We start from the raw sequence: 27,522 nt of genomic DNA on the forward strand, positions 1-27,522 counted from the left end.
GTTAATTTATGACTGGAACCATTTCACTTCAATTATATCACTAAAGATTTTAATGAGAAGCACTACAGCCACAACTTACTATTTCTTCTTTAAAAATTTTCAGCATCAAGACTATATTAGAAATACTTACTTATTCATAGAGCATAACTATACCATCAGAATCTTATCTTAGCAATAAGTATTTGGTACCCTTCAACTGAAGGTCACATCTTTTTAGCTTAACTTGAACCCAATCAGGTCTTCCCATTTTAACATTTAGACAAGAGTTATCTAAATTGCTTCTTCAATAGTTACAGCACTATGTTGTTGCTGTAACTACAGTGAATCCTGAGATTCAACTTTTGACAAGTTGAATACAGCTGGTTAATAAATCATCATAAGGGATATAACTCTTTGTTGATGGCCAATCCTGAGACAGCAATGTTAAAGTGGTGATCCATAGAACATTCATATTTCAGACAGTTACCCAGAAACACTCCCCACTATTACATCAAATATACAAAGACCTCTAATAGGATTTCATAATGTGAACTTCCAGATTGCTAGACCAAACTTACAAGTAGAATTTCAGCTGAAATTTACGATACACAATCAAACCAAAGTAACAGCTATTTCCTCATTATCAGTGTTAAAACTACAAGAGATTTCATTGGAGAGTCTAGTTGTTGCTGTTCAAAAGTTCTTGAAAATAATCTGAGGAAAGACATGGTGGTCAGTAATGACAAAATTCATTTAATAATGTTTGAAATTTAGATAGTTATACACTAAGGAGATTTTGTGAGTAGTGATGTTTCAAGCAAATCTCTTTTAACTGAGAAATTGAAATATCCCAAGATTTGCTTGAAATGTCAGTAATCACATCTCTTGAGAGCTTTATATTTCATGTTATTTCTCTTTGTGAGCGAGTATTCTTTCATTACTCACAAAGAGGATTCACTGCTAATTCTGTTTTCCATAATGTTAATCTGTTCTTTATCTACCCTGATGTCTTCAAATTCAAGCCAACATGTACGCTAACATCATTATCCTTAAGCATTTCAGCTGGGTAAGTAGATAAAAAGCTGGACTACTAGCTGAAGGGTGAACAGATCCTACCCTTGTAAGGGTGCTACATTGTATCCTTAGTAAAAACAATTCTCTCTTTCCATGTCCAGCTAGTTATAAATATGTATCTAGATGAGATACAGTTCAATGAAGTACGTTAAAATAATTAACAAATATTTAATTACATAGCAGTATTGATCAGTAAGATTCTCGTGGATAAAGAAAAAAGTGTATTCACCTTTGAATTACTGCATAAAAATGAAACCATCAGTAGTATCCCTACAACCCTCCAGTAATGGAGCACTCACTTTGTTGTCTACATCAGTAAACCTGCTAGTTATACTGTGATACAAACCCGACATCGTGTTATACATTTGTCTTAATATTCTTCTCTGAACTAGCTATAAAAACCATAGCCACACCACAGGTAAGTTTTCTCTTACCATGTATATTCTTATTTTTTACAAGCTACTATCCCTTTAGAATATCAACTTTTCTCCACTCTCAATCTCAGCTTCTCATCTTCAATGTGTTGGGTAATACTACCTCCTAAGTTTTCATTTTCTTTACCCTATCCAGGCTTTTTATTTAAAAATCCCATGTTTCTACATTATGCCACCTTATTACAATTCATGTTCTATTGCTACACTAAACGCTTATTACTCTAACCACCTCAAAAAAAAAACAGCAGTAGAATGTGATTTCCCTGTCTAAGAGCTTATAGTCCTCACAATTCACCCACTCAACTATTTTAGCTCAATAAATCTGAGCCAAGGAAACTGTTGCATAATCAACCAGCTAGAAATAGTGAACAAAGCATTCCAGATACACCATCTAGAATGCTTTTTCCCATAGATCTGCTTGATCAGGGTTGACTAGGGCTAAACAACCACCTCAACAATTTCACAGGCACACACATATATATGATGGGCAACTACCTCTTTTGTTTGGAGATGTTAAAATACATTAGAGCCATAAACATAGCATTATGTAAATAGTTGAGATGGAAAATGGAAGTTAAGGCAGAATATTGACAAAAAGAAAATCAAAACTGAGAATTAATTAGTGAAGCTGAAATGTCATAGATGCAACTGAGAATATTAATAAATAATCAATGACTTACTGCTAGCAACTGACCGCTCCTGGGCACCAGGCCTTCCACGCCGGATAAGTGGAGGTTTGACATCAGACGATTCTTTACAATCACTTCCATCCACTTTCTCACCACCATCGCTCTGTTTTGTAACATTGCTTTCCATCGCTTCCTTATTAGGAAGCCAGTCATGAGACTGGATACAGTTCTCCACCAATTCTACCTGTTTCTCTTTTTCTAGGTGTTGCCCATCAGTTATAGCTGAAGTAGCTGAATCCTGATGAGATTCAGAATTGTTGCTGGCTTCCTGTACAGCATCTTGTTCTGTAGATCTGCAGTCATTGACAGACTCATGAGACACTACAGTTGCACTCTGGCTGTCAATATTGTTGCACAAAACCGCATCAGCTTCTGAGGTTCGATGCGAGTCTTCTGTTGGCACAGCCAACGCGGACTGATCAGGACTGACCCCATGGGAGAGTTTACTGGGCAGCGTGTTACCAAGATTAGCACCTGAACTTTGAGAACTAGAACTGGTTCCTTCACTGAGCTGGTCAGCTGCAGTGCCAGAAGAATTACTAGAATCATGTTCCCTGAGAGAATGTTCCGATCGCTGGTGATGCTGCTCTCCATTGCCCATGTTAGCTAACTCAGCTTGATGACACACACGATTCACAGGAGATGATGTTGTATTGGCAGGCTCAAAGGGTTTAATAGCATCAGTGTGATTCTGTGTGTCACCCTCCACATTTCCGCCTGTTTCTTCAGCATGCAAACTACCTACAGATGTCTTCTGCTCTGATGTGACAGCTGGGACCTGAGCTGCTTCATCTGGGCATGTAATGGCACTATCTGAATCCTGTGGATTTGTAACAGTGGTCAAACAGTTCCCTTCTGCTGAACTAAGCGATGGTGTACTTTCATAATCTGTGCTCTGCAAATGCTTCTCACTTTTCTCAGCTAAGTTTCCTGCCGGCCTCTTGCTACCATTGTGCACATTGAGATTAGAGCTCACAGCTTCAGTGAGGTGGGTTTGCAAGGCAGCCTGCTGACCAGCAACAGGCAGTGGAACAGAAACTGCTGCAGACACCCTTTGCATTGACAATTGTTCAGATGTTGCTTCTGCACTCAAACCTGGTAGGCTCTGCTGATTGGTGAAGCTAGTTAAGCTTTCACTTGAGGGCACAGCGGTAGTTGGCTGTGTCAACAGTTTACTACTAGACTCATAGTTCATAGCACCAGACTGAAGCTGAAACCGTTCCAATGCTAATTGGGACGCATTTTGGTTAACACTCCTAGGATTAGTTTGTTGCTGATGATGATGATTTTGCTGTTGCTGTTGTTGATGGTGTGATTCAGCCAACGTCACATTAGATGAAGACTGACTTGCTTGGAGAGCAGATGCCAATGTCATCTGATTTGCATGGGTAGCAATGTTCAAAGATGAGAGGATATTAGGAGCCCCTAAACTGTCAACATAGGAGACAGAAGTCCCATGAGATATTTCAGCAGTGTGTGAAATGGATGTGGAGAAGGATGTGGAAAATGAAGAGCATAAGGGAGAGGACGAAGCTGTGTTGGTGATGGTTAAAGTGGTGGGGGTGATCGTGTTAGTAGGGGTGCTGCCTTTTCTAGCAGTTGATGCCAGAAAATTAACCACATGCTCTTCAACTTGACAGTCTAGATTTCTATTTAAGTCCCGCTGTTTGGTTCCAGACAATGCTGCAGGCAGTGTAGTGATACTACTCGCTGTCGTCAAGAACTGCTGCTGTTGAGATGGTGGAATTACCGACGAGTGAAGACTTACAGGCACATCAAAAGAATTTAGAATCCGTTCAGAAGAATCTAAGGTTTTATCCTCTGGAGAATCTATCAGCACCTGCTGGTGTTCTAAATGTTGCAAGCCAAGTCTCTGGGTTACATTACCCATGGCAGAAGTAGAAGCAGTTGCATGAGTTGATAGGTTTTCTCCAGGATAAACCTGAGAGAAAGATTGGTGATCTAATGAGGCCACTTGAGCCAGAGTTGATGGAGTGTAACTAACCAGGGGAGCTGGTAGACTCTGGACCATATTATGCATAGTTGAAAGTTGAGGTGTGCTTGTGTGGCTTGAGAGAACCCAAGAGTTCTGACTAGAAGAAAGTGATGATGAGTTGAGAGGAGAAACTGGAGCTTGGGATGAAGTGTGTATGTGATCTACAAGAGTCTGTGCTCGTGGTGAGCCAATTGGGGGGTGTTTGCCATGGTGTGGACTAGAACGAGGAGATGTAGACGTACTAACTGCCTGCTGTCGGATGGAGCTACTGACAGGAGACTTACGAATGCGAGGTAGAGAGTGGTCACTTGATGGAAGGGGCTTTACTAGGCGCTGAACTGATTCAGTGAGTCTCTTTGGTAAGGGCAAGTCAGGGGCATATAAGTGCGGTAAGCAATTTACTGTGTTTACAGATGTTGAGCCTGACCGTTTCGTATAAATGCTCGTGATGTTGGACCCTTTGGCTGAATCTTGACAGCTAGCTGCTCCAAGTGACACTTTCAGGGAGTTTGTAGAACAAACATTCGTACTCCCTGTAGTTGTACTAGCAAGCCCAGCACTACTGCCACTATTACTGTGACTACTACTCATGGTAGATTCAGCAAGAGTGCTGTTAGAAGATAAAATCGCCGATAGGCCACTACCAAGGATGTTACTCAAGTCGGCCACTGTCACCTGCAGGGTAGTTTTCTCCATCATTGCACATTTGTCCAAAACACCTGATGAAGAGTCTTTTAGAGAACTGCACACTGATATCTCAATTTCTTTTGATTGGCCTGGTTGAGAAAGAAAAATGCCACCATTCAGTCCATTGTTGCAATCAACTTGTACCTTAGGCTGTTGGAATTCTTCTGTTGTAATAGACTTGTTAAAAAGTTCAACATCAGATGACATTAGATGTGATAATGATGCAAATGATCTACTAGAAGGACATAGTATTGCTGTGGTGACATCTGTGTTTATTAGAGTGTTCAGTTTGTCCTTTCCTAAACTTGAAATGTCCGTGTTCTTACTTTCAGCTAATTTGGAGATTTCCTGAGTCAGTCCTGCTTTGTCCAGCTCACTGGACAGTGTTGCAAGGGCCAGAGAAGACAGCACTTGGTGAGAAAGCTGCTGAGAGGCATCTGATTGTTCGGTGGTGCCTGATCCACGACTCGTGATGTTGGACAACGAGCAAGTACTACTGACAGGGGCTCTACTGTGGGACACGGCCACCCCACTGCCACTAACAGCCGATGGATTATTTAGCTGTTCCTTGGTTGTACCAGTATCTCCACCAGATAGCATAGCTGCCATTTTGGCACTAGCTGGAAATATAGGGTTACACCATGTTGTAGATGCTGCCAAACTTCCTTGCTGACTTGCCATTGTTGTCAAGTGCTCAGGAGCTACTAGATAAGAAAAGAAAAGAAAAATATTAAAATATATTAAAAATTGAATAATAAAGAAATCATTTTTAAAGCACAGTGTAAAAATAAGTTATCTCCCTTATGTTCTAGTCTAAAATACATTTTTATTCACATTAAATCAAAAATCTAGTTGCTAAATTTAGTAGAAGCCAGCTTCTATAAAAGAAGCATACCATATCTAAAACAAGGGAACCTTGGAATAACGTGTTTTTATTATGTAACAGGAGTTACATTTGATACTTCCTAACATGATGCAAGGAGAGGCAAGCAGTGAATTAAAAGAGAAACAAGCCAATAAGACAGATGAGAAAAAAAAGGTTCCTCAAATCCAGCTCAAATCAGCACTGACTGAAGTTAACCTGTTTCAAAAATATTTCTTTAAACAAAAACAAATCACAAAACATATTCTTTTGTGAGAATCAATTATTCACCAACATATAAAACACATCAATCAATGAAAATATTATCAAGGGTGGGGTTTCTTTCATAAAACGCATCAATGAAAATATTGCCAATAGTGGATTTCTTCCAATTGCAGAATAGAAGAGTGACATAAAAATATAGTTTGATATTATAGATAAATATAGCTCTACTGTGAAGACTGTTCAACATATTTTCAAGAAATATCTACTATAGTATGTTATATATATTGAAGAATTCAAAAGTATTACAATCTACCAACACTAATGCTTGTCATAACCATCTGCTCTTAGATAATCCATTTACAGAGCAATCTTCTAAACTAGGCATATTAACCTGTAAATTTATTGATATATAGGACTTATGAGAGAAACACAGTTCACAGTTGAAGTGTTGAAGAAGCAAGAGTCTTGAGGTTTTGAGGGGGCAGAAAATTTGAAAGTAATGGTAATAGCTATCTTTCCCTAAAAGTGCTGGTGATAGGAATCAAAACTGGTTCTTGGTATCAACTTCCTAGAGTAATAACTAGCAGTGCCCAAAGAGATTCCATGGTAATTTTGATAACTGTGAGATAAATGGAAGTTTAAAGAGGCCCTCAAACTACATTATTTCTTTTGAAATTGTATTTTTGCTGAAACAAATGATTCTTGAGATAGTGTAAAAGTTCACATAGGTTGTACTGAAGTATAGTCATAAGAGAGAACATATTTGAAAGTTATATTCTTTGTTATACAATTGTCACTCTTCCGCCTTGAGAGTTTTCGCCTGATTAGACTTGAACCCATAATCCCAATGAACAACATATTATAGCTATTCCACAGCTACAATTTCTACATATAAAAAAGTAAATAAATAAAACGTAATAGTAATATAGGCACAAGCATAACTGTATGGTTGAAATGTGTGCTTAGAAACCATGCAGTTCTGAGTTCAGTCCCACTACTACTATAGCTTCAAGTTAATAATACCTTGAGTAGAAGCCTGTCGTGTGTGCACATGCTTATATTCAGGCTACTTAAAACCAACATTTATGCATAGCAATTCAACAAATGCACATTTGCAAAATTATCAGACTTTAAAATATGTAGTGGAGTCAATATGCTGGACTAAACCTTTGAAGGTAGTTCTCCAGCAGCATTGCAATCCATTAAGTAAAATGCTAAATGAATAAAAGAATGCATACACCATACTTATACTAATAACATTTATTTATTTATTTCACAAACATCTTTAAATGTTGTAATATAAATTGGTTACAGCTTCAATTTTCTTCTGTAAGTTATCAGTCTTATGAACAATAACCAAAAATCTATCTGACGCTCTAACGGCTGGGCCAATTTGCCTTATATATATTTATTATTAGCGACAGAAGTAGTACTGATTCAGAATAGCATTCTATGCCTTACTTAACATGGATATACCACAAAAAACCACTAATCTGCAGTATGTTTTGAGAACGCATCTGAAATAGATGTATAGTGCTGGCTTTCTATAATATACCCACATTGAGTATGATATACAGAATAATTAATATCATCATCCTTAACGCCCATTTTTCATGCTGGCTTGAGATGGACACACACGCATACACGGTGTGATGGGTAAATTGTCACAATTTTTTTTAATTTCCCACATGCACATTGTTTGTTTTTGATTTTGACGACTACACAGTACAGTAGGGTCAGCTGGGCATCATCTGTGAGAAAAATAGCAGCATGACACAATTCACTCTGTTAAAAACTTGGAAACGTCCTACACTGCTTGGCATTCATGCCAGAAGCTCCAATACAAACATTTTAGAGTGTTTGAGTGTCAACGTGAGGACAGTATAGAGGATTCGAAAAGAGTTGGATGAGTCTAATGGTGATTACAAAGGTGTTTGGAGTGACCATTAGTGATGGTGACATTATGCCTCCATTCATCTTCCCACATGGGCTCAGACTCAACACGGAGGCCTACATCAAGTGCCTGGAGGAGGTAGTGCTGCCCTGAGTCAAGAGGGTGGCTGCTGGAAGACCCTATCTCTGGCAACAGGATTCAGTACCATGCTACACACAAGCAGGAGAACCCAGTCATGGCTGTCAGACAATTTCTGCAACCACATCGCCCCTAACATTTGATCACCTAACTTCTCAGACTGCAACCCCCTTGATTATTATGTGGGGCACAGTTGAGCGAGACCAACAAAACTCCTTGTAACACCAAAGATGAACTGAAGGCAAGGATTATGACAGCATTCACCAACTTAAACAAGGAGACCGTCCAGAAGAGTTGCTGGAGATTCCAAAGTAGTATGGAGGCCATGCTTGATGCAAATGGCAATTTTATTGGATAAATTTACTCTTTGGCATTTCAAGATATTTTTAGGTAATTTAGGTAAATATATCTGTTAAAATGAGATGTCAGTGTTATTTTCATTTTGTGTGATTTAGACAACAGTTTATTCACTGCACCCTGTACACACACAAACACAGTGAGAGAGGGATAGTTCATGCTGTAAAGTTGTTGGTCATATGAAGGGGAAGGGCACTTATTTATAATTGTCCATTCCCCACCAAAAAAAGAAAATAATAATATACACAGTTGATTAAATCAAGGAAAAACGACAGTCTGATCTGCTGCTGCATATCCTAGATGAAGATCTATGACATATGGTGAGACACTGTGAAATTCATCCAATCCATTATCAGAGCTAGGAAAAAGTGACAAATGTAAAATGACTGGAATTTTATATTTTTAATACCATTAAAATCAATTCTTATATTAATAGCATTTTGATATTCACACTGAAACAGGAAAGAGGAGTTCTGATATTCATGCCTTTTTTAAAAGAATTCACAATCTAAGCAGGAATAAGCCCAGTTATAAACTCATTTCTTCACTGGGAATTTGTTTCTGCTCTATATAATTTCCTACTCTATAATTTACCTCTATATAGTACTTATTCCATACAAGGAAAATTAGTAACTAACTATGATGCATATTTTAGTTTCAATACACACTTACTGATTGAGTATTTCACAAAGGCACTCAGTTGTGTGTTAGTTCATGATGTGTCATGACATAACCTAAGATGTGAATGAGCTACAAATTTTTAAGATTGACAGAGTGGCCTAATAACTGACTGATTTAAAACAAAAAAGATTTATGGACAAGAGAAAAAATTTTTGAAAAAGCAAATTTATCATATATAGGAAGTAATCATTCACTGAAAAGTCATTCTTTCATTATCATCATCATTTTCCATCTGCTTTCCACACTGGCATGGGTTAGATGAGTTGTCAGAGTTCAAGTCAGTTCCTATTCAGAGTTATAATCCCACTAGAAGGATTAGGAGACTGTTTAACTTGGATGTTAAGTTCGGCATAGTTTCTACCTTCCCTATCACCAACTAGTTTAGAAAACATACTGGATGCAGTTTATCATATACAGGACTAAAAAGGTTATGTCCTTAACAAAGTATGGCAAGGATCCACTCAAGCCTACAATGTTTCCACTTGTTTATCAATCACTTTATGGGTGTATTTTATCATGAAACCAGCACAAGTGTAGTTTCCTTGTACTCTGCAATACTAAATTTTGAATTTATTGATACATGACACTAGAAAATTATTTTCAGTAATATCGGTAGGATAGGAACTATTAGCACTGTTGTGTTGTTATAATAAACCTTTTTCTCAAAACTTCTAATAGGTCAATCCGTCAGAAATTTCTTAAAGATATTTTGAACATTGGTTGTATCTTAAAGGAAAATTACACAGAAAGAAAACAGTGAAAAAGCTACAAGCAAAAATGTAAAAGAAACAAGAGTACAAAACTAAGTTAGAAGAGAAAGTGAAAACAACAAAAGAATAAGCAGGATAACAGTGAAGCATATGATAATGTTGACCTTGAAGAAAACGATAGATATTATGACAATAAAGCCAAATGTCATAATGAAGATGACAACAGCTAAAGAAACAGTGAAGGATTGGATATAACAGCATAGGATATAATGGGATAAGAATAATGAAGGACATCATAGTGAGGATAATAACATGTAGTAATTAGATGTTTTGTGAAGATGCTATGTGAAGGTTGTTCAGTGACGACACTAGATGAAAGTTGTTGAGTGAGGATGCTAAAGGAAGGTTGTTGGGTAAAGATGCCAGATAAAAGTTGGAGGGTAAAGGTTAATAGGTGAAGTCTGTTATGGAAGACCATGGAAGGTGAATGTTTTTAGAGAATGCTGCTAAAGGTTTTTAGGTGATAATACTCAGTTAAGTTGTTAAATAATCATGCTAAATAAAAGCTGTTGTGTGAAGTTGCTAGGTTAAGGCTGTTAGGTAAAGATTATTAAGTGAAAGTCATTAGGTGAAGGCTGTTGGGAAAATGCTGTGAGGTGAAGGTTGTTAGATAGAGTTTAGCCAATGAAAGTTGCAGAGTGAATGTTCTTGGATGAAGGTTGTTGGGTAGAGGCTGCTAGGTGAAGGCCATTGATGCTAAGGTTGTCATTACAATATAACCATAGGTTAACCTTCATCAATAAGCTCAAAGACACAAATCCTTCTCAGTCCTACTATACTTCTGTCAAATTGACGATCATGCTGCATACTCTCATATTCAGTGATGAATCACATTGTACTCTCAACACTTTCAAGTCTATCCTTAAACTCAAACATTCTGATGATGGTGACAGTGGAGTCAGGGAAGATGGACTAGGCAGTGTAACAGCTGCAGTTGTTCAGCATTTATTGTTGGTGATATGTATTTCAACAAAGAGTTTGGGCTATAGAAGCTATTGATGTTGTAGCTATTTCTTTGTGTAAGTGTTCTTTATGCTTATCCAGACCAAGTGAATGTGTTTTAGGATTTTCTGGGGTTACGGTGTTGGGATGTGGTTTTTTATGTAGTGACAGGGATAATGGGGACTGAAACCTCCAGCAGTAACAAACTGTAGCTGTTGCATATTCAGATGGCCTTTCATTTATAGTACTTTAGTTGTAATATGGCAGTGGTGTACAGGTATGATTTATGTACAAACTTATGTTACACAGCAGTCTGTTTTGTATTCTTTATAGTTATTGTGCTTTGTTGGAGAGACTGGTATAGCCCATGATGGATCTGATGTGTGTACATCATTGTGGCTTCTTTCTGTTGGTCAAATATGGTACCTAAGTGTTCTAAGTATGTTTACATGTCATTTTGCTTTCTTTACTATCTGTTAATTCAATATTGCGAATATTGTGGAGTTGTTATGTAAACTCCAATGTTTTAGTCTTTTGTGAACCAGATATATTTATGTTGCTAGTATTTGATGTTTTCTGATGTCTTTAACAAGAAGGGAGACAAGGGATTTGGTAGTTGCTACTTCAAAGTAGTTATGGAACCAAATTCCTAGAGGATTTAAATAGAATAGTAGTTGTGCAGCAGTGTCTAGAGAATGGTGAGAGTATATGTATGTGTGACATCATATATCTACAAAGTTTGTATGTTTTATGGTGATGTACTAAAGTTGTGTATATATAGGCTGAAAAGAAATCAGTACTCAATTTGGGACATTACAAGTTCTGAAAGTGTTGTCTGGCCCCAAAATGTTCAAGATTTTTAATTTCCCTCTTGCACTTTGTGCACCTGAAAGAAAGGAGGGATAAAAACTGTGGAACAGACATATTTTTCATTTTGTATTCTTATAAGTTAGTGCAGCTTTTGGTTGCTGACTTTTAAGAAATACCTGTTAGGGTGTTATTTGAGGCTGTTATTGTAACACAGAGTGGGGCATGATGTAACTGTTGTTGTACTTATTATGCTATATTTTTATTAGTTTTTTTTTAAACTTTTTACTCCTATGTTTGCTTATTTTTGTTGTTTTGTTTGTTTTTTGGAGGGCTCCTTTATTTACTTGGTGCTAAGCTTTATTTTAGTTGCAAATGAATTTGGTGCATTGTTTGAGGTTGTCTGTGGTTTTAATGACGATGACTCTTTCTGGTGTAAATAAGGTTATATTTTCTTTGCTCTTTGTTGAATATGTTTTTTAATGTAAATCAATAATTATTTTGTTGTGTGAGTGCCTATAATGGCAATTATGGTGTTGCTGAACTCTAAAAACCTTGAATATTTCTTGGCAGAACTTGTTCCACTGTGCTTTTTAGAAGTTTATAAAAGTCCTTTTTTTCTTTCTTTCTTTATTGACAGGCAAGTGTGTTGTGATGATAACTTGTAGGTAGTTTGAGGAAATTTGGAGAACTGTTTACTAATTAGCTGTGTAACTAACAGTGGGAGAAGACGGTGATGTCTGAGAAAGAATTGTTGTAATTATAGTGATTTCAGGGGAAATTTACTGCTTTCTCTAAGATCCCTGCTCTGGCAGTCCATCTGAATATGAGTTTCAGATTTTTTTTTCAACCACCATATCCAGATTAAGCGTCCTGATACTCAGACTATTCATTATGTTGCTGTTCCTGACATAATGCATAAGGTCAACTCATTTTGAACAGACCTATGAACAAAGACATTCCTGTCACAATAACCACATTATCCTACATGCACTTTTATAAGATAAGGTGTGATTTGAGAGAGATTTCAGTGCTACCGCTAGGCTCCCTGCTTTGACAATCTATCTGAACATTGATTGCTGACTATTGCAGCTACTGTCTGGATTAGTTCCTAATGTCATGCACAGAAACACACTCATCTATATCAAAGGATTGAATTATTACAAGTAAGATGTGGCTTGTCACACTAGTGTAATTGTTGTTGTTGAGTTGGTAAATTGCATGTGTTGGTGTGGATTATTTAGGATATCAAGGGAGTCTAGTTGCAATGATATTATGCCAACTCTCATTACTTATACTTTCAAAATCATGAGTACATTAAAATCTTCCCTACTGATGGTATTTGTGAGAGTATTAACCCCCTTAGCATTCAGATTACTGCCAAATGTGAGACATATTCATATTGTTTTGGATTAATCATGCATTATCTCTTAGCTTTGAGATTTTGATAATGTAAATGTTTATTTTTAGAATGGCATAGCAGGGTAGGTGTGAAAGGCTAGACTTAGCTGGTTTGAATATAAAACAGGTAAAATATTTGGGCCAAATATTGCTGGTTTAAATACTAAAGGGTTAAAGTGTTTAGCTACGGTTTGAAACCTTGTGGGATAGCTGATAGTGGCATATGCTTATTACATTAATATACTTTGTGGTATTAGCTACTGTTTTGAAAAACTATTTAAGTGTTGAGTTTTTCCCTATTAGTTTATGAATATCACTTGTGATATCAATGTAACAAGTGCAAGTTTCAATCTAATTTGATTATGGTACAATTTGAAATGGTAGGTGTTCAGTGTTCATGCAGTGTTGCAAATCATAAAATTTTTTAGTTTCAGAAAGGTGTTTGCAATGTTGTATTGCACAATTTTAGATTGTCAGATGTTGATGCTTGGTGGAAGGTGTTTGGTGCAGACTATTGAATAAGATGAAGATTATCAAATGCAAGCAGTTCAGTAAAGGATGTTAGATGAAAGTGAAGGCTATTCGAAGAAAACTGATGCTTTGAATTTATAACTCAAGAATTTATTTGGAAACTACCATATTACGTATCTGAGTTGCTAATAACAATGTGGACCACTGAGTTAAAGACAATGCCAAGTAATCATCTAAGTGAAACATCTGCAGCTTTCCACTAACTCTCCCAATAGATAAAAATATTTCATGACCATCTACTAGGTATTACCCACAAGTAGATGAGCTATACATAGAACTATGTACTCTTATCAGAAATACAATAAATTTAAACCTACAATACATGCTTACCAACATGCTAAAAATGTGGAGATCATTTTTTTACTCTAAAAATATTAACAGTCAAACAAATGTCAGACTCACAAACTGCTACTTCCTTCATAAATAAAAAGGCAACTAAGGAAAACGATTTAATAATGAATCAAAACTACTTAATGCTTTGACTGGTCTTAGGTTTCAACATACCTAGTAACAATGCAAAACTCTACTGAATAAACATTTTTAAGCAAAGCAACTTTACATAAATAATGTTTAGAGAATGAATTTGTCTGTTTTTAAACAATTTCTCAACTCAATTCACACAGTTTATATAATACTCAATAACTTAAACTGAGTATCAGATAACTATGATGAAACAAATGTCTGGCCAAAGTCTAATGGATAAATTTTTTCAGTAAACAAATCTTAATTAAAAAAATGCCACTGACATAACCTTTGCAAAACAAACTGACCAATGACTGGACATATTATATCAAGAACAAAAAAAATCACACAAAGTAACCTTGCTTCAATTCTTTCCAAACATTACTTGTGCAATATAGATTAAAATGGCAGAGGTGAAAAGAAAAAAATTTCTTTTTTAAAAACATTAAAAATATAAACAATTCAAAGGCAGACACTTATACATACCTTGAGATGTTGTCAGGTGGGCACAAAATGGTTTGGAATCAAAGACACTTGATGCAGTTGCTGAAGAGAGCACAGAATTTGAGGTGGTGAAGTAACTGTGCAGACTAGTAGGTAACAAGTGCGATAGAGAAGAGGAAGAAGAAGAAGAAGTGGTGGTGGAGGAAGAGGAAGAACAAGGGTTGTGTGTAGAGAGGACATTAGGAGCAAGAACTTTACTGCCAGGTGAGGCAAACTGGGACAGAGCTGTGCTGACAACTGCATTAGCAGCCGATACAGAACTACCACTACTGTCTATACTTGTCGTCCAAGTGGGCAGCCCCAGATGGCTATTGGCCACTGCAGAAGTGCACAGCTCTGCAGCAGTTGTTGCAGTAGTCTGTAACTGAACAGCTGAAGACTGGTGTGTTTGTGGAACACTAATCAAACCTGTTGCTAGACTACTGCTGCTGCTACTGCTGTTCTTGACTGCATGTAATGTAGCAGCTAATTTGGAATTAACAGCTTGCTGATGCAAGACATTACTACTAGGAAAGCTATAGTTTGTAGGTATCTCTTGCATTACATACAGATTATTGTCAAAAAGCTTGCCACTTTCATCCTTACAGTTTGATTTCTGACTAATCTGATTTGACTTCAAAACTTCACTATCTCCCGATTCTGAAGGAGAATCAGATGGTTCTGATACACTTCCCAAACCAGAATCATTATTCAAAGACATCACATTTTTAACATTAGTATCCTTATCCGAGAAAGGAGTAGAAGTGATGGCTACGGAACCTGTGAGGCTGCTCTGGTTAGAACTCTCAGATTCAGCATCTGAGAGAGAGGCTACTTTACTGCTGTCAGGACTCTCTTGAATTTGATTTAGCTCCACTGTGGTAGTATCACGCGTGGTCGTGGTGGTAGTAGTAGTAGTGGCTGTAGTGGTGGTAGTGGTGGTGGTAGTGGTAGTGGTGGTGCTGAAGGTGGTATTACTGCTGCTGTCACTGGTAGAAGAGCGATCCGTTTTCTCACTTGCTGGAATCTTAACCTGATGTACTTTCAACGTGCTCTGATGCAACCCACTTGACAGTGATGAGACAGCTGAATTATTGCTGGCAACACTGCCACCCGACGTACTGCTTTTGTCAGAACAACTTTTATAGAATGGAACATTGTGCTTATCAGAAGCCCAGTGGATATTCACAGAGCCACAAGCTCGGTCAGCTTTACTAGTCCGTGGAGCATTGTTAGCACACTTTTTCTGTTTGCGTACACTTCCAGTCTGCCCTGCTGAAGTTTTCCTGAGTGAAGAAAACAAACTTGGCTCTGTTTTACTTTGCTCTGAAACATCAACACCACAGTGAGCAAACCTTTTATCAACAAGCTCTGCTGAAGGATTGTGTGAAGTTGACTTGCTCCCGTCTTTGCTATGACTAGACTGAAAGGCCACCACAGCTGAGTTTGATGCATTCTGGCTGTTTTTCGAATGACCTAGTAAATTTTGACCATTGAGTCCAACACATTGATTGGTTTGTTCTTTAATGTTACCCAGCTGTATATGACCATGGCTTATGGGTTTTGATAGAGTTGTGTTTGTGTGATGTCCAAGACTATCACAGATATACGTATTCTTATTAGGTAGAGAGTTCGAACAGGTGTACGGTGTCTTGGGACTACCACTTTCAGATTCTTTACTATTTACAGGTAACTTAGACTTTAGACCAGCCATCAATTCTCCTCTAACTGATTGGGTATCCAATGCTGGGATTAGGTCTTGCAGGCTGTCAGATCTTGAAGGGCTATTTTCATTCACTGACTCTAAATGGCCAGTATGTGGATTGATTAGCTGACCCCCTGTAGTGGAGTCTTTTGACAAAAGATTTGAGATCTGCCCAGATTTTCCTGCAGAATAATGTTGGACATTTGCAGGCAGTGTATTAGCATCACTTCTCTTGTGATCAACAGAAAGTTTCTCATTTATTAACATATCTGAACTTTGAGATTTTGCAGAAACAGGACTATAGTCTTTTGGGTTGAATGTAGGACTCGGGCAGGTAACATTGGGGGCAGATAATATGCCTTGGCTAGCCACAGCTGTTGACAATGTATTGGTGCTACTAGTTAGCGAAGAGGAAACGTTATATGACATTAGAGGAGAATTAGATGTGATCTGAAGAGATCCATCCCCGGCAACAGAAACCTGGGTGTTTGGGTTCTTCGGCTCTTTTATTTTTCTCTGCCGACGTTTACGCTTAGGTGGACTGGCATCTGGAGGGGGGAGCATTTTACTAGAGGCCAGATTATTAAAGGGACCTGATAGAGCGTCTGTCTGGAGCAAGTTAACCAGTAAGGGGCTGGAGGAAGTGACTGGCTTCGACATGCGAGGCACATTGTTCACAGTTGTTGTAGTGTGTGGATAGGGAGGGGGTGGAGGCAAGCCTGTTGGTGTCATACTTGCCCTGGTTGTGGTGGATGCATGGGATAAACTCTGTGTGGAGGGGTATTTGATGCCAGGCTGACCAATTGGACTGCGACTGGTGCTTGGAGAGGACAATAAACCTTGACTTTGCGAAGCAGGGTATCCAGTGGGGCTGCGCCCTGGCGGTAGAGCTGAACTAGTTGTCGACGTCGAACAACGCGAGAATGACACGGTATTGATCACACTGTTTGGTCTAAAGGGTATTGGTTCACACGATGATGCCACCACATTGGGAGACCTAAAGACTTCACTAGCCGGAGATGAGCAGTTCAATATCGAGTCCACCAAAGAAGTTCCAGGGCTAATAAATTTATTAACATCTTTCTTGCTGCTTGGTAAGGTAGACAGACTACCAGTGTCCTGGTTTGGTGCAATCTGGTCATGTAAGGGATTAGCCATACTCGCAGCAGGAGATGAGCTCTTGAATACCAACTCTGTTCGTTCATTGTTGTGACCAGCAATAGTCAGTGATATCAACTGATCACCTTCAATTTGCACAGCCAGTACTCCAAGTTCCTTTAATGCAGCATGACCTTGTTGAGCCAACTGTTTCAAACGTACAGCTGCCTCACGAGGGATATTGAATGTAACTCGAACACTATTCCATGGTTCCACTTTCTTCAACACTAGCTTTCGCTTATCTGCAAGAAACAAAGAAAAGATACAGAGTTAATATTTCAGCTCACTAAGATTTAAATCTCTCTCACACACACATACATACACACACACGCACGCACGCACTTCACATTTGTTTTTACAAATTTTGGTTATTCTTTGGAAATACATTTTCAATTAGTAATAAAGCAGAGAAATGATGACATGAGGAGAGGGAATCTCTTTCAAGAACGGCTTGCTAATGATTCTATCACACTCAATTGTAAACCAAAGTTAGTTTCAATAATAATTTGCAGAGAAAAGTTGAAATGATTTATTCAAAAAATCCATTTATTTTACAATTTGTTCCTCCTAAGATATTGTTTTGGGGATTATTAATTCAAAATTCATAACTTTTTATTCATTTTGTATGAATCAGTAGATAACAAAAAAAAACATTTAACTTTACATTTTGAGGATGAAAAACAGACAAGAGGGGATATGTATATGTGTGCATAAGCATGCACATGTGCAAGGGTTAAGTTGGGCAACTACACCCATGAATTATGAACATATATCTAATTGCAGACGTTACCAGAAGCTAAGTTTCACCTATGTTGCATAAGAGGCGAAGTTACTTTCAGCTGTACACACTTGTCATTGTCTAAATCACCTTACTAACCTAGGAACATAGAAGCACTATCTTTCTCTTTTCCATTTCATTTCTGTGTTAAACTCTTGGCTAGCTCCCTATCTAGGGTAATATTTGTTTCAACCACTTAATACCACATAAATCAGAGACATGAATCGACTAATATTAAAGATACATATTTAGTTAATTTTAGACACTGCACAGTCAAAGAAAATACTTTAATAGTTAGTTCTTTATAACCAAATAATTACTCAACAATTAAGCAGGAGTGACACCTGTTGTTATTTAGGAAGACTTGAGTGAGATGTGTGCATGTTGTCAAAGAGTACAAGAGAAAATGACAATATTATTGAACTGTTTTAAGAACATTTAAAAGTTTTATCTCAACATTCTTTTATACTGGAACTATTTATATATGTAGGTCCAAAGTATGAGTTGCATTCTACACTTTCTACACACTTTATTGCTGTTCCTAAGTAAATAAGTAATCGGAACCTACATACTATCTTCCAACATATTAAGGCCACTAGAATTGTGAGCTCTCAATTACTGAAATTTTTTCCTTTAGTTTACAGATGCTGTCTATATGAGTAGACAGCAGCATCCTTGTCATCATGATTATTACCTCCCCACCCATACTTCAGGTAGACATATTACTCCTTACCCCAACAGTCCATCTTTTACACCAATCTGAACATTCTAATTATCTTGACAAGCTTGCAGTCCATACATTCCTGAAACACATCTCTTACAACCATAAACTCTTCTATTCTCACAATCCACATCACCTGCATCTTACTGCACTGGAACCAAGCATGAGTTAGTAACTGCAATTCCATAGTAATTCCACCCACCAAACACAGCCACTCAGAAATTTCTCACACAATCCATAAACTCTGTCATTCTGATTTGTAGACAACAACATGGTCACCACATGCTCTAAGCAATGATGATCCTAAAAGTCTACTTCTAACAAGTTCTCTTCTTGTGCAAGTGTCTACAGGCATATAGCTGATATGAGGTTAAAGTATGACCTATTTCTTTTGGGCCCATTCAATCTTCTATGTACCCTCAACTTCAACAGAATAGTCACTTGCTGCTTGTACAAATCTATCTGACTTGCCAAAAATAGCAGTTAAATCTCATACAAATCTAACCTTACTATTTTTAAAAGAGAAAGGCATGTTTGATAATGAAGTCCAGACAAAAAGATGGAATGGTTAAAACTAGCTTGATTTGGGCTGAACAATAACAGCTCATCTTGTATCCTATGTATGGAGCACTCAAAATGGGTAGAATTTGTGCAAGAGGAACACCTAAGTCATGAGACAAAGTGAAGAAGACTAATCACAGGATGCTAAGATTCACAAAAGAAATGACTATGACGATTGGCAACACAGTGGTGAGAGAGACAAACACTGCTGCTATTACATTTAATACTCTACTGCTGTTTCTTTTATCTTTTTCCATTTTTCTCTTTTTTGATCTTTTGCCCTTCATAATGCAGATCCCTCTTTAAGACACAGACTGCAAACAATAGCCAATCCTTTTGGTTCCTTATCAAAACTAGTTCCATCAACTTTATTGAGTCCTCTTTATCACATCATTCAGATCATCTTGAATTTCCAATCTGATTCCATCTACATTAAGCAACTTGTGCTTCTTTATACAGCTGCCATCTTCTACATGCACCACATACAAGTACCAATGCAGTCTTCTCTCTTGCACACTATGCAGAATTATTCTTTCAGTACATTTATAGGTTTGTTATTCATGCATACTGACACTGCAACAACTTGATACCTCTGTAAATGCCACTTCTCAAAACATCTCTGCCCTTGTAACAGTTGACTATAACGTTGCTACACTCAATTTGATTACTAAACAAGTGACTAGCCCATATCCTAGTCGACCAAGCATCTAAGCATAATTCTTGTTGAACGTTTCCTGCTTTCGTAAGTGTGTGTATGTATGCATGTCCATCCTGATAGTAATTACTTGCTATAGTAGAAACTTTGCATGGATCAATGACTGTGAGTGATACCATCAAGAGTTCAGTACTCCTTTTTCGGTCAATTATGGTAGTAAAGTCAAAGAAACGAATGGAACTAAACATGACTAGCTCTACTTCTAGAGTCTCAAGAGTGGAGCAAGCAAACAGAAAGAACAACAGTGGTTGATCTGAATAATGCTTGAAATGGTAATGCCAGATGGAGAGGTTAAATACCACTCAAACCTACAACCAAATTAGCAGCAGTCTGATGTAATTTCATTTGAATATAGCCTTCCACATTCAATATGTACCACAGAGGATAGTTCAGAAACTAAAAGGTGTCGGTCACTTCTTAGCAAGCTGAGATCCTCCATAAACAAATACACACCACTGGCTTCGCTTGCTGCTGACATTTCCTTTAACATAGAAAAATTGAAACTCTCAAGCATGAAAAACAGTCAATATATATATATATATATATATATATATATATATATATATATATATATATACACACACACACACACTAGGCTACCCGTGACCCACTGGGTCACCTGGAAAATCTGAGTCTGCCAGCAATGGAGTTTTGTTTCATGGGATTTTTTTTTGTCTTTTCCAGATTATTTCACATGCTAATGAACATGACATCATAATCACACGTAAACGGTTCCTTTCCCTGGAAAAGGAAATATTTGGTTGCTGTTTCTTGCATGCTCTGCTACCGTGTAACAGGTATTTTGGGTCCTTTATCGGAAATAGCTGTTATGTGGTAGCAATGCATACTAGAAATAGCAGCCAAATCTTTAGAGCTGAGATATGATGAATGTACTCCAAAAAATGTTTGTAATGGTATTCCCTTGGGGCAATCTTTTGCTTTGACTCTCAGAACTGTCATCTGGATCAGCTGGTTTTGTTTGTTAGTTTTGTTTTAAAGTGAAAGATGTATGAACATGTATATGAATTGGATATTAATTTGATAACATCAAGTTAACACCAGTTTGATAACATATTAATTTAAAATTAAAATGAGGGTGAAAAATTGGATATTAATTTCATCATCATCATCATCATCGTTAATTTGATAACACCAATTTAATACCAATTTGTCACCCACATTTTATTTTTAAATTAATATGTTCTGAAACCGGCAAAAGCTACTGCAGTGAATTATTTTATGCAGTATTATTTCTGGTAATTTAGTGCGCCGAAACGAGGACTTTTGAAAATAACCACAAGTGTAATAGGTAGAACTACATACATGTTCGACCTCGTGCAGATGTCTGGTGTGTAGTTCTGCAACTTATATTTGTATGGACAATCATAATGAAGAACTACGGACAAACTGTGTAAGTAAAATTACGTAATTTGTTGATAGTGAAACATTGTTTATGATTAATCTATATTTTTGTTACTTTTCATTTGTCTTGCTCGCTTAGGTTTCTGGTGTTTGCTAAATTTTCAAGAGAACATTCTTAGTGGTTAGACCATAGCGGATCTACTTCTAGCATTAGGGTTGTCCATATAGTGGTCATCCCTCTCATATGTGTGTAGTATATATATATATATATATATATATAAATCATCATCATCATCTTTTAACGTCCGCCTTCCTTGCTGGCATATATATATATATACATACATACATGAAAAATAGGATTGCTTTGACTTTGTTGCTCTTAGGAATATCCATTTACCAATTCACTTTCTCTAAAAATTTGTTCTTTTTTAAAATATCACTTGCTCATCATGATAGTTGGTCATCATCTGGTTTTACCTTGCCTGTTTACGTGTTTAAAATTTACCTGATGATAATAGTAAATTTTAACCCTCACTTGTGTTTTTTTAAACGTATGTCACACCTGGAACCATCCCTGAGTTGGATCTAAGATTTATATAGAATTAGCTGCCTCTGTATGTGTGTGCGCGCGCACACACACACACACACACACAAAGATGGAGGTGAATTTCCATTATACCCAAATACAATGAATTTTTCAGTTTAATGGGGCTTGTTTCAATAACTGGTCATAATTCTTACAGCAACAACTTTAAAACAGTTTTGTTTTAGGAGTTTGTATTTGTGTCACTGAACTCCTAGCAACTAAAATTTCTCACTACAATGGGGAAAAAAAAAATTTTCCCCCTAAGAAAGAAGACCTATACAGTCAGACATACATATTATATAGAATATTGATTCAAGTATGGACAATGTGACATCAAGAAGTCTGGTTATATTAACCATTAGTGAGACACTGTATTGAGAACATGCAGCTGTATCAAAGAGACTAAATATGGAGTTGTCTGTGTTGCCATATGTTAGTATCCTTTATGTTACAGTCCAAGACAGTAATTCTGCAAAACCAAAACAAAGATAGTCCAATTCACATTGTTCTTTAAATATGTGTTGAAAGCATACTAATATGCTAATTTTGACAAGCAGTACGTATGGAAATTCTATGCTTATTTAAAAAAACTTTAACATGAGTAGATGCTAAGAGAGAACCATGAAATATGTATTAACATATGCACACACATACTGACATTATATATACACACACATACATCACATACAGACACACAAAAAGATATATGTATATGGAAGATCTCTGTAATAGTTCACTATATGAACATAATGCTTTCATCTAATCATATCATTATTTTATATACTAAGTTACACTTAAAAAATATTTCAAATAAATGTGAGAATAAGATGACTGAAAACAGTGATATTACAATCTTTACAACATATTCATAGTCTTCCTTCTCTCTCAATCTCCATATCACTTTCACCACCCCAACTATCTACTTTCTGCTTTTCCTCGAGACATTTACTTCCACTCTTAACTTCTCACTTTTAAAGTTTTCTGTTTCTGTCACAATCTATCATTCACTATTCACCATTATCTATACCAATGCCACAACTATAACCAACTATTTCTTACTCTTTCATTACATGACACAAAAGGTAGGTAGATAGGCACATACTGTTGTATCAATATACAATCCCTGCATTTTTGTGAATAATGATTTTTGTAACAATCATGACCATTTCATCATCTTTTTATGGATTCAGATTAGTAAGTACAAAAATATATCATCCATGATTCTTTCCAAATTCTAATTTCAAATCCAAGAGACAGTACCAGTTAAAATTAATAAAATCTAGTATAATTTATCGTGAAACAATTTTAATGTTATTACAAAGTAATAATTCAAAATAATACAATTTTTGAAGGATTACAATAGGTACTTGCATCCCTTGATGTATGAATGCAGAGAAGCATACAAATTTATGCACACTGCATGAATAACAATCTCTAGAATGTACTTTAGGTAATGCACTCACACCTAGACACAAACACACTACACATATACATGTCAATGATGTTTATCCCAAAAAAGGACCACCAACTTGGACCAGTATAGCTTGGCATCAATGTCATCACGAGTGTTGGAATCAGCATGCAAAGATTCATAACAAAAGACTGCAAGACATCATGACTAACCCTCAAACTCTTCCACAAATCCACCACTAACTCTGTAGGATTTGAGTGCAGAGCATTTGAGCAAATACCACAAGACATTCTACCCAATATTAATGACTGTCAATTCACTTTCCTATACATTTATACATTTGCATACATACACTCCCTCTTTCTCTCTCTCTCTCTATATATATATATACTACATATGTGGAAAATCTGTGTGTTTATTTGTGGTGTTGTTATCTAACTCCTCCTACATCATTTTATTGATTTTGATGAAACTTGACATGTGAGTAGAACTTATGTCTGGAAATTTTGTGACATACTTAGATTGTTGAAAAAAATTGATAATACGGCCCCTGGAAGGGACCTTTATATTTACCTCATATAACTTTTTCTTTTTAATAACCCCAGGGAAATAACCCATACCACCTGCACAATATTTTTTTAAAGCACTCAAGGGAAATAACCCATTTCATTGTTTATGTTCAATTACTTTGAATATTGATTTTTTTGTGTGTCCAATTTCTAATTTTTGCAGACAATATCACTTTTTTACCTTATTTGACACGCGAGTAGAACTCATGTCTGGAAACCTCATGACATATTTCAATTGTTTAAAAAAATCGATAATAGGGCCCATCCAATGGATCCTCCTATCTACTACATATCACTAATACTATATTTAAACAACCCAAGGGAAATAACCCATACTACCTGCAGTTTTTAGCAATGCAATCAATATTTGATTCTCATGCTCAGCCAACCTAAGTCTGCATTTCACTACTCACAGTTTTGAACTGCTAAACACTATTATTGCACTTCTTTAATTTGAATCTCTTCATTCATACATTTCTATACATACATACTTTTCTGAATGCCCATTACTCCGATATTTCTGCATTTTTTACAGTTACACTTTCTCCATGACAGTACATAATTTTTTTTTTTCCACAACGTATTTGTAGTGGCTTCATGCAGGCATAGCATGGATTCGATCCTCAATTGCCAAATTTCACTTAACACTTCAACAGCACTTTTCTCACAGTAAAACAATAGTTTTCTCTCTCAACAACCTCTCTCGCCAACCTCCAACAATCTCTCCATCCTCCAGCTGACAGTTTTTGTACTTTTTCGTGTCAGAAAACACACCTCTTGTGGCAGTTATAACGAAATTGCTTTCTCATATTAGAATACTAAGGCGTTTCAATAGAACATCTTTACTCCCGGGCATTACCAGATGCACCAGCTAGTTTATTTTTATTATATATATATATATTATATATATATATATATATAATATATATATATATATATATATATGAGGGTGCTGAAAAGTTCCTGACTTTGTGTAAAAGAAAATACAGGAAGATCAGTTAATCATGATTTTATCTAATATATTCCCCTCAGATTCACACACTTACTGCAGTGGTCCTTCAGTTTTCCTAAGCCCTTCTAACAGAACTTGGAAGAAACTTTTCAGCACTCCCTCCATATATGTACACGTACACACACACACACACACACAATCACTGCCTCAGAGTTATTGCTAATTCATTCTCACCCTCTCCTAAATGTGAGTACCCATGTAGCTTCTCTGCAAGAAACTGCTCTATCCCAACCTCTTCCTTCATACCTTAACCCCCACCTAACATAGATGCAGCATCCTCCCTCACTAGGTTTGTTCACTTGCAAGCTACATAGTGAGCTCAATAGGGTTGATTGCATGAAAAAAGCAACCAGTACACACTGTAAAATGATTGGTGTTAAAAAGAGCATCCATCTTTAGAAACCATGCCAAAACAGACAATGCAGTCCTTTGACTCGCCGGATCCCTGTCATCTAACCCATGCCAGCATGAAACATGGACATTAAATGATCACACACACACACACACAGAGTAAATTCTTAATATATTTCCCAAAGTACTTAAAACCTACTTCTGCTAACATCAACAAAGTATAAAAATATTTCTATGCTTTACGTATTATTTCTTCTCTATGTATAAATTCATATTTATTTACCTTTCAGCATGTGTAAACTATTCAAATTATATACAAAATTACATAAATGCAGTTTCACTCTGAAGATTTCGTGTTTTTTCTTTTCTTTGAAAAGTGCTTACACACATGCTTCCTATTTGCCACCCTCCCTCTCCCTCTCTCTAACTGGCAGGAATTATCCATCACTCTAACAGTCTGTCTATTTTAAAGTTTCTCTCTCTTTCTCATTCATTTGCACCTTCCTCCCATTACATTGCCGTGATATAGCTTCACTAAATTTAATGAATCTATTACATAGTTTCATGCTACACAAATGGAGCTTTTTCACAATCCTTATAAGGGACTTTAATTGTTACCTATTTTAAACTAACTCAGCTCTAGTTTCATTTAACTATACCTTCTTTAACTCTTATAGACCTACTATGGCTAAGGGTCTTAAGTAACCTGGATAGACCAATTTACATGTCTAATGCACTTTTAACAACGAGTTTAGTTACTAAATTACTGGTGCAGGAAGTGTTTCCTTTCAAATTTAATCATCTATATGGAAAGGTTCTCAAAAATGTGCAATGTTGAGTTTGACAAACAGAGCCAATAGGTGAGTTGTCATAATCCTTCAAAAGAACACCATGTGAATGTGTATCCAGATCACAAATTTGTTAGGACACAAATATTCAAAGCTGATATCAAGAAAAAGGCTAAATATTTCTGGAGTACCTAAATTTTAAACTTCAACAGACTGGTTTAGCCTTACCAGATAAAAGACTATGAATCAAGAAAATCCAACATTAATCTTCTCTCTCTCCCTCTAATCATTCATATATATATATATATATATATATATGGAATGATATGTGTGTGTGTGTGTGTGTGTGTGTACCATTCGCGATTTTTTTTCCTCCTTCTTCCATTCTCTGCATCTTTCCTTTTCCTATGTTTCTGAAGAAGAGTTCCGCTCGAAACGTAAAACCCTCCTTCTTCCCTTCCTTCCTGAGCATCCAATAATACTATATTTGTTCCACGTCCTCGTGTTATGTTTTCTCTTGGTGTTTTCATGTTTGGATTAACTATATATATATATATATATCCTTGCTTTTAAGCACTCTCTCTTACTATCTTTCTCTACCTGATTTAGAACAAAAACTAACAATGAACTGACTAACTGTTACTACATACTAATAACACCAAGATGCAGAAACAATGTATATAAATATAAAAGAAATAGGAAATAAATTTAATTGTATCAGTGTAATATGTTTAGTCCTTTGTCTTTTACTTGTTTGAGTCATTTAACTGCAGCTATGCTGGGGCACCACCTTGAAAAATTTTTAGTCAGTCCTTTTTTTTTCTTTCTTTAAGCCTGGCACATTTTATCAGCCTCTTTTGCTGAGCCACTAAATTATGGGAGACAAACACTCACGCATATATACAATGGGCTTCTTTCAGTCTCTGTCTACCAAATCAACTAACAAGACTTTAAGACTTTGGTTGATCTATGGTCATAGTAGAAGACACTTAACCAAAGTGCCCCGCAGTGAGTCTGAACCTAGAGTGATGTGGTTGGGAAGCAAACTTCTTACCACACAGTCACACCTCAAATTTTTTTTTTCCCTGCCTGTTTCTTTGTGTATTTACTTGACTTCAACTTATAATTACTGCTGATTAAGCTCCCTAAGTAAGAAAGTTGTTCACTATATATGTGCCTGTGTCTATGTAAATATAATCATGGGTACTGTATGGATGCAAAGATCACTTTGTAGCCATATAGTTTCAAGTTTGATCCCATTATCCGACTGCATGGCACCTTGAGCATGTTTTTCTATGACAGCTTTGGCCTGATCAATACCTTTCAATCCAACTTGATAAATGGAAACTGTCTGTCTTTTTTTTGTGTTTGTGTGTGTGTGTGTGTGTGCGTG

At 36.6% G+C, this 27,522-nt stretch overlaps 1 protein-coding gene across 3 annotated transcripts in view; it reads right to left on the reverse strand.

Annotated features, from left to right (window-relative positions):
- The window catches only part of LOC115210902 (serine-rich adhesin for platelets), a 102,914-nt gene that overhangs the window by 9,687 nt on the left and 65,705 nt on the right, over nt 1-27,522 (reverse strand). For 2 of the 3 annotated variants that reach the window (XM_029779676.2, XM_029779677.2), the window contains 2 exons: nt 14,416-17,517; nt 2,168-5,563 (listed from right to left, as the gene is read on the reverse strand). In XM_029779676.2, coding sequence (XP_029635536.1) covers nt 2,168-5,563; nt 14,416-17,517 — 6,498 coding nt within the window. The remainder of the gene's footprint in view (nt 1-2,167; nt 5,564-14,415; nt 17,518-27,522) is intronic. The other variant, XM_029779678.2, reaches the window with a different exon arrangement.

This window comes from Octopus sinensis, linkage group LG4 (genome assembly GCF_006345805.1).
Source record: "Octopus sinensis linkage group LG4, ASM634580v1, whole genome shotgun sequence".
NCBI lineage: Eukaryota > Metazoa > Mollusca > Cephalopoda > Octopoda > Octopodidae > Octopus > Octopus sinensis.